This window comes from Ursus americanus, chromosome 15 (genome assembly GCF_024610735.1).
Source record: "Ursus americanus isolate L20-20 chromosome 15, mUrsAme1.1.p, whole genome shotgun sequence".
NCBI lineage: Eukaryota > Metazoa > Chordata > Mammalia > Carnivora > Ursidae > Ursus > Ursus americanus.
This window is the reverse complement of record NC_142141.1, coordinates 64,801,859-64,821,777: the sequence shown is the minus strand read 5'-3', so window position 1 is coordinate 64,821,777 and position 19,919 is coordinate 64,801,859. Positions and strand designations below refer to the sequence as shown.

Sequence of the window (19,919 nt, the reverse complement as noted above, 5' to 3'; positions counted from 1 at the left end):
CCCCCCGGGGTCGTGGCGTGGTGCACAGGCGCAGTGTCCCATCGTCCTGGCCGGGCGCGGCTAGATGCGCAGGCGCAGTCTGGCGCGGGGGCTGGTGGGACAGCCATCTGGAGGACGGAGATGTCGGGGGTCCGGGCGGTGTCTCGGCTGTTGGGCGCTCGGCGCCTGGCACTGACCAGGGCGGTGAGTCGGTGCCGGGGGTGGGCAGGGCGCGGGGGCGTAGGTGGGGGCAGGACGGTCCCCGCGGGGCGAAGCGGACGCCGATTCCCCCCGGCCCCGGGACGGGCTGGGGAAGGTCTGCGGGCCGTTGCGGGGAGGAGGTCGCCCGAGGGGTGGGGCCGACCCAGCGGCCAGCCGGAGGTTTTCAGAAGCCCGCCGGGCTGTGTCCCGGTGAAGGTCATGACCCCGCGTTCCGCCCCGGGGCCGCTTCCTCCGCCTGGGATCCAGGCCTGGGGTCTGGGGGCTTCGCGGAAGAGCGTCGCCCTGGTCCGAGCCTTCAGCGCGTGGGGAGGCGTGTTTGGCCAAGGTTACTCGGACGGGTAGCGGCCCATGGGTGCCCCGGGCTTCGGAATCTAAAAGCGGCCTTAAACCTCGGGCGGAGGCGGGCCCACGACCGCAGGCGCGCGCTCATCGCGCGCTGTGCGGGCCGCCGTGCCGCCCGCCCCGCGGGACCGTCGGTCGGGTGCCCGAGGCCCCAGGCGGGGTGGGTGGAAGGCACGTCCGACGCCCGCGCTTGGGCTTCCCTGGCAGCTGTTCGCAGAACCGAGCCCTCTTCGGGGAAAGCGTAGACCTGGCAGTAAGTTTAGGGCCTTGGTTCTGGGTTTTGTGTGGCGGCGTTTTGCGCGCTTTTAGAAAATCAGACGGAGAATGCCAGCACTCTGACTTGCAAAACCACGTTTGGGCGAGGACGCCTGGAAGTTTGATTTCCCGTGCGCTGTCTGGGGAGGCGGGTGGAAGGTCCCTCGCGTGCCCGGAATCCGGGCAGCCGTGGATGACCGTCGGGGGATGCTTTCCGAAGCCCTAGCTACTGGATTGTGTGCTCTTTCCAATAACGACTTCAGAATCCATCTTTTCGGGTTTTATTGAAGCACAGTAAACTTAGAGGGTTTGGTTATTTGGGTTCTTTTAAATGATCCGCCCACCTGCCTGCTCAGTAATATAATTACAGAGTGAAGATCCCAATAGGAACCAAGGCATTCAACAATACTGGCTTGACTTGTGCCTGTAATTATACTTGCAATTTTCTCCTTTTTGAAATACAGATATTAAAAGTTAAATGTGAGAAGGTTTAGCCATCCTGCCAACACCAGAGAACAGTTTAAATGCTTTCACGTGTTGCTGTGGTTGGTGCTTACTGAGCAGAGGTCCCTACTCGCCAACCCCTGTCTTGGGCTCTAAGACACAAAGGTTGGAGGGAGCCCACGAGCAGGAAGTGGAGTCCTTGGTCAGTGGTGTATTTTTAGTCAGGAGTCCCTGAACAGACTTCTTACAAGTACTTCCTGCTTATTAGGTGAAGTGACTGGTAACTGGTGGTGTTTGTGGAGATGAGCTGAATAGGTCTATTCGCAGTCACCCCAGACTGGTGCTCTGCAGTCCTTGTGCAGACTACACCCCTCCAGCCTGTGGAACTCGCTTCACCCACCGCCTGCCCTCTGTCAATTTATGAAAACATTGTTGGCCTTTAGAGAGCTGGACTGGAAGAATTCTAGTGCTGAGCTTTCAGCACAGGAGGTCGGGGTATATAAACCTCTCCTATGTTGGTGTGGTTTCCAGGTGATCTTGGTTGAATCGCTGTTAGCAGCTGGCACTTTCCTTTTTATTATCTCCTTGAATCTTCACCCCAGTCCTTTGTTTAGGGACTTGTGAACATGAGGGCAAGATAGATAAAGCAAAATTGAACCGTCCCTTAGGCCTACTGGAAGTTGATCTTGGGTTTTTAAAAAGTCTTGTTTATCCTGATGAAGATAGCTTTTCCTGTCCCAAACAATATATTTAGTGGAATTTAGGATTGGCAAAAACAAAAGCATCCAGTTAGCAGAACAAAAGAAAAGTGTGATTACCAACTGAGAAATGTGCATGGAGAGTGCATGAGGAAGATAATTTGAACAAAATCCACAGAGAATTTTTCTTTATTTCATTTTGTTCAATTCTGTGGTGTTTCCAAGTCATTTTTTATACTTACAGCTGCTTTCAGGTTGCAAAATTATCCAACCTATTTCGCCTTTGTTTCATTTTTAGTTAGCCTAATGCACTGACACGATTTGCAGAGTGTTCTAAACTAGTTTACTGAAAGGAAAAGTAAAACCGAGGATCTGAGTATCTGGTTAACGGCTTCAGATAAGATTTCTCAGATTCTTTTAACATGAAGATCCGAAGTACTGTTTGAGAGTAAGTCAGTTTCTTTGAATATTGTTTTGAGTACGTTTTAGTGGTATATGTAGAATTACATCATTTAGGCCTTTGTAGTAATCTTTCGTTTTGCTTCTTGGGGTAAGTTTACTGCAGTGGCGTTCAGTTCTGCATTCCGTGTGATGTTTTGCCTGGTTCGCTTGAAAAGTTGTGGCTTGGTTTTGATATGTGATCTGGATATGCATCTGATTTTGGAGTTGCAGAGATTTTCCAAAGGCTCCTTACCTGGGGGAATGTACAAAATCTGGTGCCAGCCAGGCAGACCTGAGTCCAGACCCTGGATAGACTCCCCTTCTCCATGGGCTTAATGAGGATTCTGTGACATAACCCGTGAAACCCTTGTGTGGTGCTCTTCCGAGGCACAGCCTACAGCTGACAGCCTGTGCTGGGTAATCTTGTGAGCTGTGTTTTAAGCATCCCTGTTTTAAATACCTTTAAATTTTTGATGAAAATAATTACACGTAGTTGTAAAAAAAAAAAAAAGTCAAGGAGTACAGAAGGCTTTATAATTGAAAAGAAGTAAGACCCTCTCCTTCCCCAGACCTGTTCCCCAGTGGAATTAATTATGAATTGTTGCCGTTACTGGCCTCTGGTGCTTACCTCCATTTTTCCTGCTAATATGCAGGTGTATTTTTATCCATTTTGGACATTGAATTATGCTGCTAAATGAGGATTTAGTTGACACAAACCATCTTACTCCCACATCCTCAGTTCTTCCGCTGTATCTATGCAGCCACTTTCAGATCCTTTATTGGCTGCTTCTCTGATTGTATAGATGAGTTTCTTTTTCATGGTTTGTAGGTGCATGTTGTTAGATGAGGACTCCCCACTTTGCTAGACTCCACACTTCTTTTCACTTTTTTCTTCCTTTTACCATCTGATTAATTCACCTGTGCTTTCCTGCCATTAAAAGATCTAAGTGTTTCTGTTAATTCAACCTCCGAGGTAGATTTCCTCATTCTTCTCTGTGTTGTCCTGTTTGATAGTTTTACTTCAAAAAATGTTACTAAGTGACACAAAAAGTGTTTTATCTAAAGACAAATTGGATTAATATTAGGCTCTCCAGATTCTAAAATTGCTCCTCAAATTCCAATTTAAATGAAAAGCTAGTACTCTATTTTCCACAGAGAGATAGTGTGATAATTTGTTAAAGATGTCATTATAATAGCTGGCAGTGTTTAAGCTAGCCATGGGTGTGTGTCTGTCCTTATTCAACATGAACATCCTTGAAAGAAGAACTACTTAGGGAATCTCACTGTTCTATTTTATTTTTTTATAGTTCAACTGAGGCAGGTAAGTTGAACGATCAGAACAAAATGGGATCAATTAGGAAAATCTGTATGTAAGAGACACTTTACAGTATAATACATCCTTCTCATGTTGATTATCGTCATAGGATTTGATATATATGATTATTAAGTTTTCTGAGTTAAAATTGTATAGGTGTCCATGAAGGTCTGGAAACATAGACAAATATAATAGTTTACTGATACTCCGGCAAATGTTCAATGATTGTGCTGTCCTCACTGCAGATCATAGTTCAACAAGCTGTGCAGAAGTGCATGGAAGAGTGTGCGCTGAGCGGTATTACCGTCAGTCACTGCCTGCGCGGTTTGTGTGTCTCATTTCTCACTGGATGAACCTGCGCCCTTAGAATACTCAAGGTGTAGTTAAGGAAGAAGTGGATGTTGTCTGTGTCTCCAGACTGTGTGATCATATATATATATATATATGTATGTTTTTTTAGTGTCACATGCTGTAAGTCTTATAAACATTTTTGCTTTTCATGTTATACCCAGAAAAACGTGAATACTAAAAATGAGAGAACGGAAAGAGAAAAATTGATTTATTTTGCCTTTAAATTCCACACCACAACATTTTACTGAAAATGAGTGATTTTTAATCTGTAGATAAAAAACTCTCTAAATGATATGTAGGATGTTTTACAAGTTTGGTTTTAAAATAGATTTGAATTCACAACAGGTCTTACATACAATGATTTCAATCCATGAGGCACTCCAGAATACAGTGTGGACGTATAACAGTTATGTAACGACTTCTTGATAGTTCAAGGGGTACAGACCTTTTTCAAGGGCACCTGGGTGGCTTAGTCGGTCAAGCATCTGACTCTTGGTTTCGGCTCAGGGTCCTGAGATCGATCCCCACGTGAGGCTCCCTGCTCGTGTGCACACTCGCTCTCTAAAATAAATAGTTTTTTTAAAAGACCTTTTTCAAATATGGAAAGAAATTGCTTTTTCTGTGGTATTAACTCCTAAAAGCTATTCTCCTTTATAGACGACAATATTATTGTCAGCTTCATATACTTTTACTTCATAAAGAACACCCAGAGGAAGAAATTTCTGAAGGTTTCCCCAGATACATACGGCTACATTTTCTGTCGTGCGTACAACAACTGCAAAGTATGGCCCATTCAGATCCAGATTCTTACGATCAAAGGCCTTCATAATTGCCTCCCCCATATACTCCTTGAGGTTGGTCAGATTCATAACCGTTGCCTGTAACAGGATCAGTCTCTCCATGTACTGTCACCACAACTGTATAATTGTGCCCACGGCCATTTGGACTGTTGCAGGTCCCAAACAGTTTCAGGTTTTCTTCATTACTCAGAGATTTGCTGTGGAGCGGGTGGGTCTCCTGAAGGACATGAGGTGGGACAGGTGTCCTGCATTCGTGGCCTCACCTCCCCGCTTGGCTGGCAGGGGGGTGCTCACTGTTTCTATTTTAATTTCAGTTTGGTATTGCAAAATGTACTGTTCTTTTTGGAACTGTTACCTTTATATTGGGTACTTTATAAAATTTTCAGGAACATTTGTATTAAGATTCTTTGACTTAGTCCTTTAAGATGTGATTTTACCAATTTTAAAATTATACTAAAACAAGAATATTTGTTCTTTTTAGTTCTTTAGTTCATTTTCTGAAAGAAAAGAATTGGCTTATGTCAAAATATATTTAAAGTTGAAATTGGAGAATTTAAGAATATTGCTTTTATCAGTTCAGATCTACTTAGAAATCCAACAGACTTCTTTGTAATTGGAGCTGTTAGCATAAGTCAACTATTTGTGACCTCCATCATTTTGTCTCAGAGCTCGAGGAAGCCTAGATGTTGGAGCCACCTGTGGTTTGCAAGTGGCCAAGCCCTCTAGCCTTGGCCTGAGTCCCTTAATCTTAGAATGGAGTCCTTCAGTTCAAAACTGCTCAGAGTTCACTTTGTATTTTGCCATATTCTCCTTCCTGTATTCCCCACTTGTTTGTCCTATGGAATAATTCTTTTTATTTACCCCACAGAATAAATAACATCTCTTCCAAATTGCAGAATACTTGAAGACATCTCTCATGTCCCCTTTTGTCATTGTTCAATGTACTTAATTCCTAAAACTGTTGTTTATGAGATTGCTAAAACTTCATTTTATCAGTAGTCCTCTAAAAACCAGTCAGTAGAATGGAAAGACCAAGACATAAATTGGTTCACTTATGAAGAATGTGGCCTCGTGCTGGGCCGTGCTTTCATTAATACCAGTTTTCTTGAGTCCTTATAGAGTAGAACATTTAAGCCAAAACTTGGAGGGTTGTAGAGGTTAGCCAGGGAAAGGCATTTCCAGACAGAGGGAACAGCACCGTGGAGTAGTACAGATGAGACAGCTTGTGCCTCGAGCCCAGCACAGATGTGGAGTGTGGGGAAGCAAACCTGTGAGCATGTCTGGGCCTGGGGCCCTCACCTTAACAGTGAAGGGCTGATCTCACTGGTGCCTAGGTGTCCCAACAAGCGGTAGAGCCTCTTCTAGAAAATGGATCTCCCGACACACCATCCAGTGCCTTTTCCAGTGAACCACACAGCCTTGCAGATACGTGGTCCTCTAGGGTGAAGAGGGTTATGATGGGTCCAGTAAAAGTGCTTCATTGTTTGCATACTACCACTTTCGCAAAAATTGATGTCTTTCCCATTCTCCACGAAGAACCCTAGTTAAGAAATTAATGTGGAGTTGTACCTTTTCATCTCTGAGTCTGTGAGTGTCCTGTTTGGAAACAGGTTTCATTTAGAAGGGCTTTTCCTGAAGTGGCAGGTCTTTGCCACTTCGGCCTGCTCTGGGTTCTTAGCCCTTCCTTACCCTTCAGGGTCAAGTAGAGGACCCCAGCTGAGCTGTCTAGGTGAAGGGGGAACACTTGAGTACTTAAAAAGGTTAATGACTTAAGGGGAAATTTTTTAAAAAATATTTTATTTATTTATTTGAGAGAAAGAGAGCAAGCACTAGAGGGGGGAGGGTCAGAGGGAGAAGCAGACTCCCTGCCAAGCAGGGAGCCCGATGCGGGACTCCATCCTGGGACTCCAGGATGACCTGAGCTGAAGGCAGTACCTTAACCAACTGAGCCACCCAGGCGCCCCTTAAGGGGAAATTTTGATGGCTAGTCCTTGTTCCTTTAAGACACTTAGTGCTCTCCATCTGTGTCTCAGCAGTGGCCAACGACAAGGCAGACGGGCACCTGCGGTTTTCACTTCACTGTTGATGGGAATAAGAGGTCTTCTGCGAAAGTTTCCAATTCAGTAAGTTCACAAATTTTTGTTCCCTTATAAATGACATCCTTGGTTTAGAGGAGTAATGATCTATACCAGTTTTCAGGATATTGGAATAATACACAGTTCCTGTTTAAAGGAAAAAAATTCTCATTCCAGTGGTGCTCAAATTATTTTTAGTGTATAGCACTTAATTGTGGTACAAATATAAGCACAGTCATCAACACTTTGCTTGTGGTTCATGGATATGTATAAACCAGAGTAAAATTTAAGTCACAGCAGCAAAGTAATAAAATAAAAATAACAGATGAACATTATTTACTGTGACGAATGGCATAGGACCATGGAGCCACTCGTGTGTAGGCTCTTTGTGTTTACCGGTCCCGTTCTCTTCTGTGCCGAAGACAGAATTTGTTGACAGGTCTCTTTCTCATAAGCTCACAGCAGTTACCGAATGCTAGTTGGCATCTTCTCAGTCAGACACAAGCATGGTCCTGAAACCGGGTTCCACTCCCGGTGCTGACGTGGTTGCCCAGACGGACCGGAGATGTGCTCACCTAAATGAGACACCGTATTGACATTGTCAGAAACTTGCTGGTCGCAGGCGGAGAATCGCGATCTCTACTGCATTATGACCTTAGATTCGCGTAAGCGCACATACGTATATGTCGCTACAGACAAAGATAAAGAAGCTAATTGAGTAGAAAAGCCATATTTAGGGCTAATTCTTTGATTTGTGTTGTTGCTTTTCTTTGCTTCTACAGTTCCTTGCTTTGAGGCTGTACCTCTTTAGCATTTCACCTCATAGCGGGTTTCCTAGGTGCTGGGATGAGTGCTCTCCGTTCGGCAACTCTCTGTGTTGGCCCTGTCCGCTCCCCACCACACACCGTGTGGGGCCCACAGGGTGGACGCCCCTCCTCGTTGCAGCTGCTCTTTTGTTGCTCCTTCTGTTTTCCCTGAGCCCTTGGCACTGTACTCACCGTCCCTGGTTGACAGGTGAATTGTTCCTTTCCAGATTTCTACGCAGTACCCAGTAGTGGACCATGAGTTTGATGCGGTGGTGGTAGGTGCTGGAGGGGCAGGCCTGCGAGCTGCGTTTGGCCTTTCCGAGGCTGGGTTTAACACGGCCTGCGTCACAAAGCTCTTTCCTACCAGATCACACACCGTTGCAGCCCAGGTAAGAGAAGGGGGCTCGCTTAGTGGTTTTGGCATCTGCACAGCAGTGCACAGTCTCCTGCCACAGTCCTCCTTCCCACCACACTCCAGCCACATTTGTCTCTTTCTGCTCCTTGCACCCATTTGGCTCACTCACCTTGGGGGTCTGTGTCCACACTGCCTCCACCCCACTGCCAGAGCTGCTTCTGGGGCCTCTAATCACTCTTTTCTGCTCTAGTCACACTCAGGGCTTCTCTGAGCACCCACGTAGACCCCCTGGCCACATCATGGTTTGTCTTCACCGTACTCTTCCAATCTGAAACGCACTCGTCTCTGGACTTGCTGCTGTTGGCCCCGAATCTCATGTGTCCTGCTGCAGCCTTGGTGCAGGCCTTGTTAACTATGATGGTGATGAGCTCTGGTGACGGCACAGATGTGTCAGACAGAAGAACGTTGGCCTTGAAATGCTCAGAGTTTAGGGAAGAGGATGAAAGTAAGGTGAAATATTACTCCGTGATTTTATAATTTTGCTTGCTTGACGTACTTGAGGTAGTACCCCGGTTGAGTATTCCAGAATCTTACTGGACTGTTTTTTCCAGTATTTGGAACACATTTCCTTATAGAGATAGCAGAGTATGTGGCGACTTTCCAGGAACCAATGAAAGCCACCCTAATTACTGCTGTAGCCTGTATTCAGTGTCCAGCGACGTTCTTCAGGCACGTAATTGATGCCAGATAACTTTGTCCTGAAATGATGTTTTGTAAACTGAAAAATAAATAATACATACCTTTGGAGAATATATTGTCTAAAAGGAAAAGTGGATGTAAACATAATTATAAATAATGCAAAATAATAGGGTGTTCAGGTAATGCAATATTAATACAATAAAAAGAATAAGATATGGGTAGCTTAACTTGAATGCTGGTTCTGGAGAAAATAGGTTTACTTGGGGGAAGGATAAGGCAGGTGGGACCTGGAGTGTCCAGGTGTCCTTCTGCAGGGGCACCTGGCTGGCTTCGTGGGTAGAGCCTGCAGCTCTTGATCTCGGAGTCGAGTGTTTGAGCCCCACGTTGGACGTAGAGATTACTTTAAAAAAACAAAACTGTGCTTCTAGGGATTCCGGGAAGACTAGCTGTCTGCGGCCCTGATTTTTACTAATAGTAGCAGTTAAATAATAGCATCTGAGCATGCACCAGGCCAAGTATTTTTGTGTTATTTTGAGCTGGGTTTTCTCTATTCCGCTACTACTCTGGTACTTCACATTTTTAATCAGGATTGTGTTTGGGTTTACAATGGAAGGGGTTGGAGGAGGAGGAGGAAGTAATTTGGTAACTTTTGCTGCCTATTACAGGATTCCTGGCTCTGTGCTAGTGACTCTTTTCCTGGGAACTAAACATAATGGGAAATTGAGCCCCAATAGCACCAGGTGGGAAAAGAGTTCCAGCATGGGTTGCTTGACTCAAAAGCTGTGACTGAGGAACAGTGGGAAGACAGAGGGGAAAGTTCTCTGTGCCTTTCCTTGTGAAGAAAATAGGAGTACTCTAGCTTTAAGTTGAAGAGGAAAAGTGCGAGCATTACGTTTGTCCCTGTACTGCCGTTTTCTTGACCCTGAGTCCAGAGTTCATTCCTTGGCAGTGAGCACTTCTTGCCTTTAACACGTGCCAGTAAATACCAATGGAACATCCTGTCATGAAATTACCCCAGATTTGTTGAGTACCCTGTATGTGTCAGGTTGGGAAGTGATGAGTGTTGCACATATAACCTCACTTAACTTTCCAGACAACTTCTCGGTAAGGGGACTGAGGCTGAGGGAGGTCCTGTAACCGGGCCGTAGTCAGGTCCCTTACGGACAGTCGTGTCAAAGCAGTTGGCTTTCTCTGAACCCAGTTCTGGGGCAGGAGGCGAAGAATCAAGCCTGGAATGGAAGACCCTCCTGGTAGCTTGTAAGGTTGCTCTGTGTTTGCAGGGAGGAATCAATGCTGCTCTGGGGAACATGGAGGAAGACAACTGGAGATGGCACTTCTACGACACCGTGAAGGGCTCCGACTGGCTGGGGGACCAGGACGCCATCCACTACATGACAGAGCAGGCACCTGCTTCCGTGGTAGAGGTAGTGTCCTCACGTGGTTTGTTTCTAATGCAGAAGAGGTTGAGGCAGACGGGGTCAGCCCAAAGAAGGACAACGAGTGGATGAAACGAGGGAAATCTTTTCTATCATTAACCATTCAGTTCATTTAATAACGAAGTTTTTCTCTTTTCCAAAGTGTTGAAATTGTCATAGAATGTATTGGTTTGGGTTTGCAGGTTTATGTTGGAATTGTTTAGTGTAAAGTAGCCATGAATGTCTTGATTCCTTCAAGGTACTATGTGTTTGTTTTTATATTTCACAGCTGGAGAATTATGGCATGCCATTTAGCAGAACTGAAGATGGGAGGATTTACCAGCGTGCTTTTGGCGGACAGAGCCTCAAGTTTGGGAAAGGCGGGCAGGCCCACCGGTGCTGCTGTGTGGCTGACCGCACCGGCCACTCACTGCTGCACACGTTGTATGGAAGGGTGAGGCCGCCCTGGGCGCACGGGGTGACAGGACATGGTCTGGTTAGGCCAGGCATGTGGTGATGAGCTGGAAACAGGCCACCCTGGGGAGAGTCAGCATGTCAGCCCCAGGGTCACTTAATAGCAGAGTAACTTGATAGGATGTGTATAGTAATGATTAATTAGGAAGTGTCTGTTTTAGAAAGTTAAATTGATAATCATTACATACTGTGTTTGAACTTGCGCTCTGCGGTCTGCCACACTGCAAGTGTGGGAAGAGATTAACTACTTTATGACTCGGCACCTCTGAGTTCCTGAACTGACTGATTTGTGTTAATACTTAACTGTTCAAACTTGACTATGATTCGGGGGACAGTAGTTACTGGATAAGCAGGGCCTACTTAGGCATAGCCAAAAATCAATATTCTGAATAATACTGATTCAGAATAATCGGTTTCCTTAGCTCTTGCTTTCAGATGGGGACAAAGTCCTGATTTACAAATGTCAGGACACCAGTGGCTTCTCTGGCTGGGTGCATTGACAGATGTGTGACAGGGTCTGCCCATCCTGTGGAATTGTGTGTCACATGGGGGAGCTGACAGTTTCTTGGGGGTCCGTTACTTGCACTGTAAGCTACATTGTCTTCTTTGGTATGCGTGACATGTGTGTCCTTACGTTCTGATCATACAGCTAAGAGCAGGCTACCTTTTGTATTGTTGATGTGAGCTGAACTCTGTGACTCCCTTTGCAACCTGGTATACGCCTAGGGTTTACACTGTCCATTTGTTAACACACCAGATCAGGGCCTTTAACCTGTTCGCATGAGCAGTATTACTGAAATGTCAGTGTAACACCATAAATGCAATTGAAACTGTGGGATTCCTGTTTTTCTTTCATGTTTTTTAGTCTCTGCGATATGATACCAGCTATTTTGTAGAGTATTTTGCCTTGGATCTCCTGATGGAAAATGGGGAGTGTCGTGGTGTTATTGCACTATGCATAGAGGATGGGTCCATCCATCGCATAAGAGCCAAGAACACTGTTGTAGCTACCGGGTAGGAGTCTAATTTGTAATTTAACTTCTCTGTAGGAAAGTTGGGTCTCAGTTTCTTCCAATAAAAATGGAGGCACTATGGAATGGTGGTTTAGTCAAGGCAGTGACCTAACCCAGCAGCATAATAAGCTTTGCCAGCCTCAGTTCTGTGTCTTTGAAGGGGACAGTCACAGCAGCTGCCTCAGGTGGGTGAGGACAGATAGCACTGAGGACAGGACCACTCATATGGGTGTCCTCAGTTTGCACCCGGGAGGACCCTTGCAGAAACAGAGGTCTGGAGAGTCACATGACATTTTCTGGACTAATCTCTCTTTTGCTTTAGTGGGTACTATGTTTATACTGATTTTCTGGGGTAGTTTGGTCACATGATGAAAATAAGTAAATTCCATTTCATATACTGTCAGTCTGTTATTTTAAGCCTTTACGAGCATGAATCCATAGACATTAAAAATTTTAGTATTAACGTAGCATGTGCTTATCAGGGAACTCACTCAGCACAAAAGTACACTAAAGTACAAATGTGAGTCCCTTCTCTGTCCCTCAGGCCCCCACCCCAGTGGCCCAGGGTGGCACAGACAGCACCTGTAACGGTGCTGCTGGGCTGCTCTGTCCACTCCGGTGCCATTAGAAAGGCGGACCCGAGGGTTCCCCGTGTGTCACCGTTCTCTGTGCTGGCCCCTGTGTTTTCCAGAGGCTACGGGCGTACCTACTTCAGCTGCACATCCGCCCACACCAGCACCGGTGATGGCACCGCCATGGTCACCAGGGCAGGCCTTCCCTGCCAGGACTTGGAGTTTGTTCAGTTCCACCCCACAGGTAGGACGGGACCGCGTCACGGGGTCCGGGCTCTTCGTGTCTTCTAAGCCCTCCATACCTCCTGCTACTGCTCTGCACTTCCATGCGCTGACTTGTCCTCAGAGCCCAGCTTGTCATTTGCTCAGGAGATTTTTCCCTGCTTCCCGCAAGGCAGTTCAGGGCACCAGCTTCACTCTACCTCTTGCCTTGGAGGTACCTGCTTCAGTCGTAAAGCCACGACTGTTCAACGTCCCTCTCCCTGACTTGGTTGTCAGCTCCTAGCGGCAGGGGCAAGTGTGGCTGTGTTCACAGTGCCTGGCACACAGTAGGACCTTGTCGGTATTTACTGAGTGAATGTCCTCACAGCTGGATGGGCTGCTGCTGACCAGAGTTGTGGCATGGGCAGATTTCAGTGTTGTAAGGAGAACACCAGGCTGTCACAGTAGGAGAGTATGAAGTCGGGAGGGGCTGTGGCAGACAGGACCCCCTGAGGTGTTGAGGACTGCCCAGTCATGGGCAGATTGAGCTCGTCGTGGGTCCTCAGGCAGTTGAGTGGGCAAATATGGGGTTCAGGAGGGAGGTCTACTCTGGGGGTGCTGGTTTGAGAGAGTTTGTTATCCAGAAATGAATCAGAGAGAGGGAGATCTGCTTCTTGGGAGAAATGAGTCTCATTCTGGACTCGTTTTTCTGACTTTTCAACTGAAGGGATACCACACTTGGTGGCAGTAGCCACCCACCTTGCTGAAGAACCTGACCTGTTTTTCTCTTTGCTCTGTCAGTCTGTTTTTTCTGCTCCCTGGCAGGGATGAAAAGAAATGTTTTAGGTAGTTTTGTTTTATTTTGGGTTTTTTTTTTTTTTAAGATTTATTTATCTGAGAGAGTGACAGAGAGCACAAGTGGGGGTGGGGCAGAGGAAGAGGGAAAATCTCAAGCCGGCTCCCTGCTGAGTGCACACAGAGAGTGACACGGGGCTTGATCCCACGACCCTGAGACCGTGACACCGTGACCTGAGCCAAAACCAAGAGTCAGGCGCTCAACCAACTGAGCCACCCAGGCGCCCCTTAGGTAGTTTTTTAATTACTTTTTTTTTTTTTTAAGATTGTATTTATTCATTCGACAGAGAGAGAGACAGCCAGCGAGAGAGGGAACACAAACAGAGGGAGTGGGAGAGGAAGAAGCAGGCTCCCAGTGGAAGAGCCTGACGTGGGGCTCGATCCTAGAACGCCAGGATCACACCCTGAGCCACCCAGGGGCCCCTAATTACTGTTTTTAACTAATAAAATGTCTGAGGCTTCTGAATTCCCCCTGAAACTTGAGAGCTCAATTTCTTTTTCAGTGTACGGGAAATAGGGCGCTAGAAGGAACCCCTGAAACCAGGAAGCTGGAGGCAGATGAAGAGCAGGAGTGTAACCCCTCTGGCGTGCTAATGGGAGTGTTAGCTTTCAGATGACAGTGACAGATGTGTCTGTCTCCCTGTTACAGTTCAGGTGCTTGGCGTTCCTTGTTTTCATTATGGTGAGGGACGGTGAAGTGAAGGGCGCAGACCTGCCTTGTCGTCTGGTGTGCATTTGGTTCTGCCTTCTCAGCTGCACAGCATTGACATGTTCCTCAGCTGTCGTTGCTCGTCTCTGAAAATGGGGATATTTCCTGGGGTCGTTAGGAAACTTAGAATTGTACACAGCAAGTACAGTGTAGCTGTGAACCGTGATAATTGGTACTGGGGTTGTTACTAGTGACTTTTTTTTTTTTTTTTTTTGAGATTTTATTTATTAGAGCGTATGCACACAAGCAGGGGGAGGGGCAGAGGGAGAGGGAGAAGCAGACTCCCCGCTGAGCAGGGAGCCCAACACAGAGCTCAGTCCCAGGACCCTGAGATCATAACCTGAGCCGAAGGCAGACGCTTCACCGACTGAGCCATCCAAGCGCCCCGTTACCAGTGACTTCAGATATGAACTTTCCAAGCTAGTTTTTCCTACCTCGTCCCAACTCATGGCACAAAACGATGCTCTAAAATGAAAACAAAACCTGAGCTACTTAACGTGTACTCGGTTGTGTTGGAAGTTTAAACATGGTTGTCATTGGAATACGCAGCTGGGTTACATCATTGCCGCAGCAGCTGAGCTTCCCCTTGCTATCGCTTTGTCAGTGCTCTTTGTTACCAGAACTTCCTACTCTTCCTTAGTCTTTCCTTTTCTTACTCTCTCGTGAGCACAGTGCCCTTTGCACATCCTTTTCCTTTCCCTAAAGATGTCTTGAAAAAAATTTACATTTGAAATACGTAGCAATTGTTAGGTTATAAACATCTAATTACTTGCGTTCTCTGCAGGTATATATGGTGCTGGTTGTCTCATTACGGAAGGATGCCGTGGAGAGGGAGGCATTCTCATTAACAGCCAAGGTGAAAGGTTCATGGAGCGATATGCCCCAGTCGCAAAGGACCTGGCGTCCAGAGACGTTGTGTCTCGGTCCATGACTCTGGAAATCCGTGAAGGAAGGTCTGTGTGATTATCTTGAAAGGTGTCTGAGTGCACGTGCACACACGCACCCCTCCTTTCTCTTTTGGTGGCTGCTGTTCGTGTCTACATTTTAACATGGGCTGGTGTGACTTCTGTGTGAGTTTCAGCACCCCATCCCACTCCACCCCACCCAGCTCTGTAGGCTGCGTGCAGTACCTGCTGTCCTCTGACTGTCAGTTTATGATATCACTCTAAAGACCAGCATTTTGGGGAGTTTGGCCGGTTTGACAAAAACCTCAAATCTGTGGAACATGATTTTGTGTGCGTATGAGTGTTGTGATAGAGACAGACATGCCCGCAGCCTGAAGTTAGCATGTGGGCCTTCGATGCTGTTTTGGGACCTTCAGTGTGCGGGCTCTTGTTCACTGAAGCAGTGTTGGCTCTTCAGTGATCCAAATTTTTGGTGTTATGGTCTGTAAACACTTTATATTTGCAGTATTTGTATTAAAAGGACTTCCTTATGCATTTATCAAGGAAAACACATTGTGACTTCCCAAGACTGGAGTGTGAGCTCAGGGAGGGCAGGATGTCTGTCCATGTTCTGGCTGTGTCCCAGCATGTGGAATCCACCCTGGCACATAGTAGGTACTCAGAAAAGACGTGAAGAATGGATGACCACAAGTGAGGGGAAATTTTTACAGCATAAGAAAAGTGGAACTTGATAAGCTTCAGTGACTGTAGTCTCACGTTTTCTGTAATTATCGTTCTTTGCCTCACACCATGATGTCCTTTTCCACCAGAGGCTGTGGCCCTGAGAAAGATCACGTCTACCTGCAGTTGCACCACCTACCCCCCGAGCAGCTGGCCATACGCCTGCCTGGCATTTCAGAGACGGCCATGATCTTCGCAGGCGTGGATGTCACCAAGGAGCCGATCCCTGTCCTTCCCACTGTGCACTATAACATGGGCGGTATTCCCACCAACTACAAGGGGCAGGTGACCACGCCCAGACCCTTCTGCGTTGTGGAAGACAGCAGGAACGATGGGCCCCCTCACGGTTGTCCCTTGCAAACTCAGAGGAGAAGACAGATGTTTTCCTCAGAAAGCACCGAGTTGCTGCTGAAGGGCAGAGCAGGGCTCGGGCACATTCCAGTGTTTTCATCCATTCCGTAGTCACGAGCGGTCACTGGTAACTTACTGATCCCTCCGTAGTATGCAGTCACAGATGCAACATCATTTGCAGCTTTTCCCAGTTTATAATTTATTTTTCTATATGATCGTTCGTTACTTTTCCTGTGACCTTGTAAATCATCTTCTCTTTGCTTCACATACTTTCGAGTGGTTTGCAGTCCACCCAGAGCTTTTCGGTTCATGATTTTTTTTGGCCTCTCCTCAGGCGAGGTGGCTGGGGAGCTCCTTCTCACTTTATAGACAATAATATGCCATACTCCCTTCCCTTCATCTGAATCCAGAGTCAGAGTGTGGAAGTGAGGGGGTCAGTCAGAGGTGGTGAGCGAGGTTTCTCATGAGCAGTAGATGTGGGATTGAAATCACACATGCTGCCATGTGGGGTCTGTTGGCCTGTCTCTGCCTGGGGTGGCCGAGTATCCGGGCGCAGATTCAGTCAGAGGCTTCCCTGTAGACGAGAGCAGATCCAGTCCTTAGCTGCCCTCCTTCCTCTGAACCTGCCTGCAGATGCCCCCTTACTGGAAGCAGGGCGGTGCAGACGGTGCTCCTGAAGTCTTCTTCCTTCCACAGGTTCTGAGGCATGTGAATGGCCAGGATCAGATCGTGCCCGGCCTGTATGCCTGTGGGGAGGCCGCCTGTGCCTCAGTGCACGGTGCCAACCGTCTCGGGGCAAACTCGCTCTTGGACCTGGTCGTCTTCGGCCGGGCGTGTGCCCTGAGTATTGCAGAGTCCTGCAGACCCGGTATGTGTTTTCTTCAAGTAGCCAGTCTGTTTCGGGAGGTGAGAGACTACCATGTCTTGATTTGTAATTGGAAATTTGCTTAGTGATCATGGAGGGGTAGTCTGTTTTTTCCCCCTAAATGTGAGGAAACAGAGTGATTCAGAGATTTATATGGTGACAGACTTGAGACTAGACACAGGCTGGGTGAGGGTCTTAATAGTTTAGAGGATATCCTGGTTTTGGTCAGATTTTGTTTTGCAGTCATTATATTCTCCTTAGGAAAGTCACTATGAGGGACTTGTTTTGAGAAGAAGTTTATCACATAGTGCTTGCTCGTTATAAATTACTTGTAATGAAGTATTTTAAACAGGTATGAATATATGTAAGTTCTTAGTACTTATGGAAAAGTAATTTAGGTTGTTCTAAAAAAAACTGTAAATGATCTGTTAGAGCAGAACATAATGCACACAGAGCAAGGGCCTGGGTCACAGCTGTCCCTGCAGTGATGCAGTGCTTTTCGGTCAGTGATTGTGTTCTTCTGGTAACTTAAAATAATCTGCTGAGGAAGAAACACTACGTGCTGGAGACGTGAGTCCCACTGTGAACAGGACACCTACTGTTGCTCTGAGCTCCCACAGGGTCTCCACGTAGGTTACCGTGACCCATTTGCTCAGAATAGCAGATGAGATAAAGACTGTTCCCGAGGGGAGGATCCCTGGGCTCCAACTCTTCCCATTGTGCTTCATTAGTGGTAACTGTTTAGTCTCAGTTCTGCTATTTTTATTGAACAAAAGCTTTTTGTGTGGTGGAAGTCTGTCCTTCTAGTTAAACACAGCCCTTGGTATAACAGGCCGCACTCCCCTTTGCATCTGCAGTTAGCAGATACGTGTAATGAAAAGGACAGTTACGTTTTCAGACACCTTTTCCCTTGCTCTCACTACAAGTCCAGGCTGAGAGGCAGAGGTGGGGCCCTGTCCCCGTCTTTGCTGCAAATACAGGCGTCTAAACCCCTAGTCTGACGCCAGATCGAGTGCTCATTCCACTGTAGTGGTGAAGCCTGAAATCAAATCTCAGAGCAAAGCAGGAAATTCAAGGTTCCTTTTCTTTGAAAATGAGAAAAAGGGAAGTTTTTAAAGACTATGTTGTACTTTTATACCTGAAGGATCAATGCACACTTTAAAAAAACTTTTTTTTAAGTCAGTGATAAAAAAGGAATAAACCACTCATACATACAACAACACGAATGGATCTCAAACGTATTAGGTTGTATGATCCGGGCTCAAGAGGTTACATACATCTGATTTTATTTCTTTAACATAATGGAAGAGACAAAGCTAGGGAATAAGATGGCTCGCCATTCTAATCATGGTAGGCCTTATGCAACTCTGTTTGCAATGCACAAAACTACACCAAAAATGATACTGTACCTAATTATACTTTAACTTTTAAAAACAAAAAAAAGGAAGGAAAAGCATTGCTACGTTCTCCCAAACATGAATATTTTTAACCCTTCGGTACCCTAATTATGTATCGTATTCTGTACCTTAATTGTGATGGTTACAGGAACCCATACATACGTTGAAATTTGTAGAACTGTGCACCTGAAAAAAATAATTTTGGTAAATGATCAACTCTAAATTTTAATTTATTAATTTATTTTTAAGTAGACTCCACACCCAACATGGAGCCCAACACGGGGCTTGAGCTCACAACCCTGAGATCAAGACCCGAGCTGAGACCCAAGAGTCAGGTGCTTAACCAACTGAGCCACCCAGGAGCCCCAAATGATCACTTTTTTAAAAAACATTACAAACAAAAGCAGAAGAAACTGCAGCTGGCCTGGAAGAGCTGGGGTGGGTCACATGAGAGACCGGTGCCCTCACTCCTTGCAGAGAGCTGCTGTGAGCAACCCTACTTTACCGGCAAACCTTTGTTTCCTCATTCCATACCCTCTGCCCATTATTACCCATTGAAGAGTATACATTTCAAAACATGTCATCTAAAAAAAAAAAAAAAAAAACCTTAAAAATTTTTCAAAACATTTATCTTTTTAGGAAAGTCAGAAAAAGCGTATCTTGAAGTTTAGGTAAGCAGATGCATAGGTCCGAATCAGCAAGAGACTTTTAAACATGCCTGGCCAGGCCCTCCCTCATCCCTGAATGAGGACCACCGTTGGTGGAGATGGGGCGTCTTGGCAGAATTGTTGGACACTGTTCACTATTGTGAAGATTCCAGTTTTCTCTTCAATAAAGTAGTAATGCAAGGTTTGTTTGCATAAATCTGATTTTTAAACTGGAACGGTTTCTGTTTTGTTCAGAGATTTCTTACTGGATAGCTACTCCTTGCCAGAAATTCTGTCTTCATGTTTACCCTTGGCCCCAAGTCGTCATGTGGTTCCTTAGGTACAGGGTGGTCCAGGTGGGTATCAGCTCAGGTTACGTGTACGTTTTCCAGATTCCACTAAATTCTAGCTTTTTGTCTGTGTGTTTCTTTAAGGAGATAAAGTTCCCCCAATTAAACCAAATGCTGGGGAAGAGTCTGTTATGAATCTTGACAAATTGAGATTTGCTGATGGAAGCATAAGAACATCAGAACTACGACTCAGCATGCAGAAGGTAAGCACCTGCACATGCTCTGGAGTGAGCAGACTGGTGCGTCCACAGCCCTGCGCCATGCTCAGGGTGAAAAGCAAAAGGACGCGTTCCTCACAGAAGGCTGGAGGTAGCAGCCCAGGGCAGAAACTGCAGTTCTCTCATACCCCCCAGGGTGCTTGCACATGGCCTGCCTCCTCAGACCCTCTCTGCCATCCTGTGTTTGTCAAAGCCTGAAGGGGGAGGGAGAGCGGAAGGGCCAAGAAGCTCAGTTCCCAGCTGGGAGCTTCCTTGTGGGTTTCCTGAAGCCCTGCACGTCTCATTGCCAAGAAATTAATCCCACGATGACACCCAGCCTCCAGCAGCTCTGGAGAAATGTCTTTAAACTGGGCCCATTGGAGCCCCTGAATAAAATCAGGAAGAGGGGAGCGTGGGTGGTGGGTGGAGATGGAAATCTGTGCACTGGTTGTTGTCAGGATATTTA

The 19,919-nt window shown here is 46.4% G+C and overlaps 1 protein-coding gene across 2 annotated transcripts in view; it reads left to right on the top strand.

The window, feature by feature from the left end:
* Nucleotides 1-26: 26 nt before the first annotated feature.
* Nucleotides 27-19,919, top strand: part of SDHA (succinate dehydrogenase complex flavoprotein subunit A) — a 29,744-nt gene continuing 9,851 nt past the window's right edge. The window contains exons 1-11 of one of the 2 annotated variants that reach the window (XM_045808036.2): nucleotides 27-183; nucleotides 6,881-6,970; nucleotides 7,956-8,117; nucleotides 10,063-10,206; nucleotides 10,487-10,651; nucleotides 11,537-11,685; nucleotides 12,376-12,500; nucleotides 14,806-14,974; nucleotides 15,736-15,931; nucleotides 16,694-16,865; nucleotides 19,341-19,459. In XM_045808036.2, the coding sequence (XP_045663992.1) occupies nucleotides 121-183; nucleotides 6,881-6,970; nucleotides 7,956-8,117; nucleotides 10,063-10,206; nucleotides 10,487-10,651; nucleotides 11,537-11,685; nucleotides 12,376-12,500; nucleotides 14,806-14,974; nucleotides 15,736-15,931; nucleotides 16,694-16,865; nucleotides 19,341-19,459 (1,554 nt within the window). In that variant the 5' untranslated portion in view covers nucleotides 27-120. The remainder of the gene's footprint in view (nucleotides 184-6,880; nucleotides 6,971-7,955; nucleotides 8,118-10,062; nucleotides 10,207-10,486; nucleotides 10,652-11,536; nucleotides 11,686-12,375; nucleotides 12,501-14,805; nucleotides 14,975-15,735; nucleotides 15,932-16,693; nucleotides 16,866-19,340; nucleotides 19,460-19,919) is intronic. The other variant, XM_045808037.2, reaches the window with a different exon arrangement.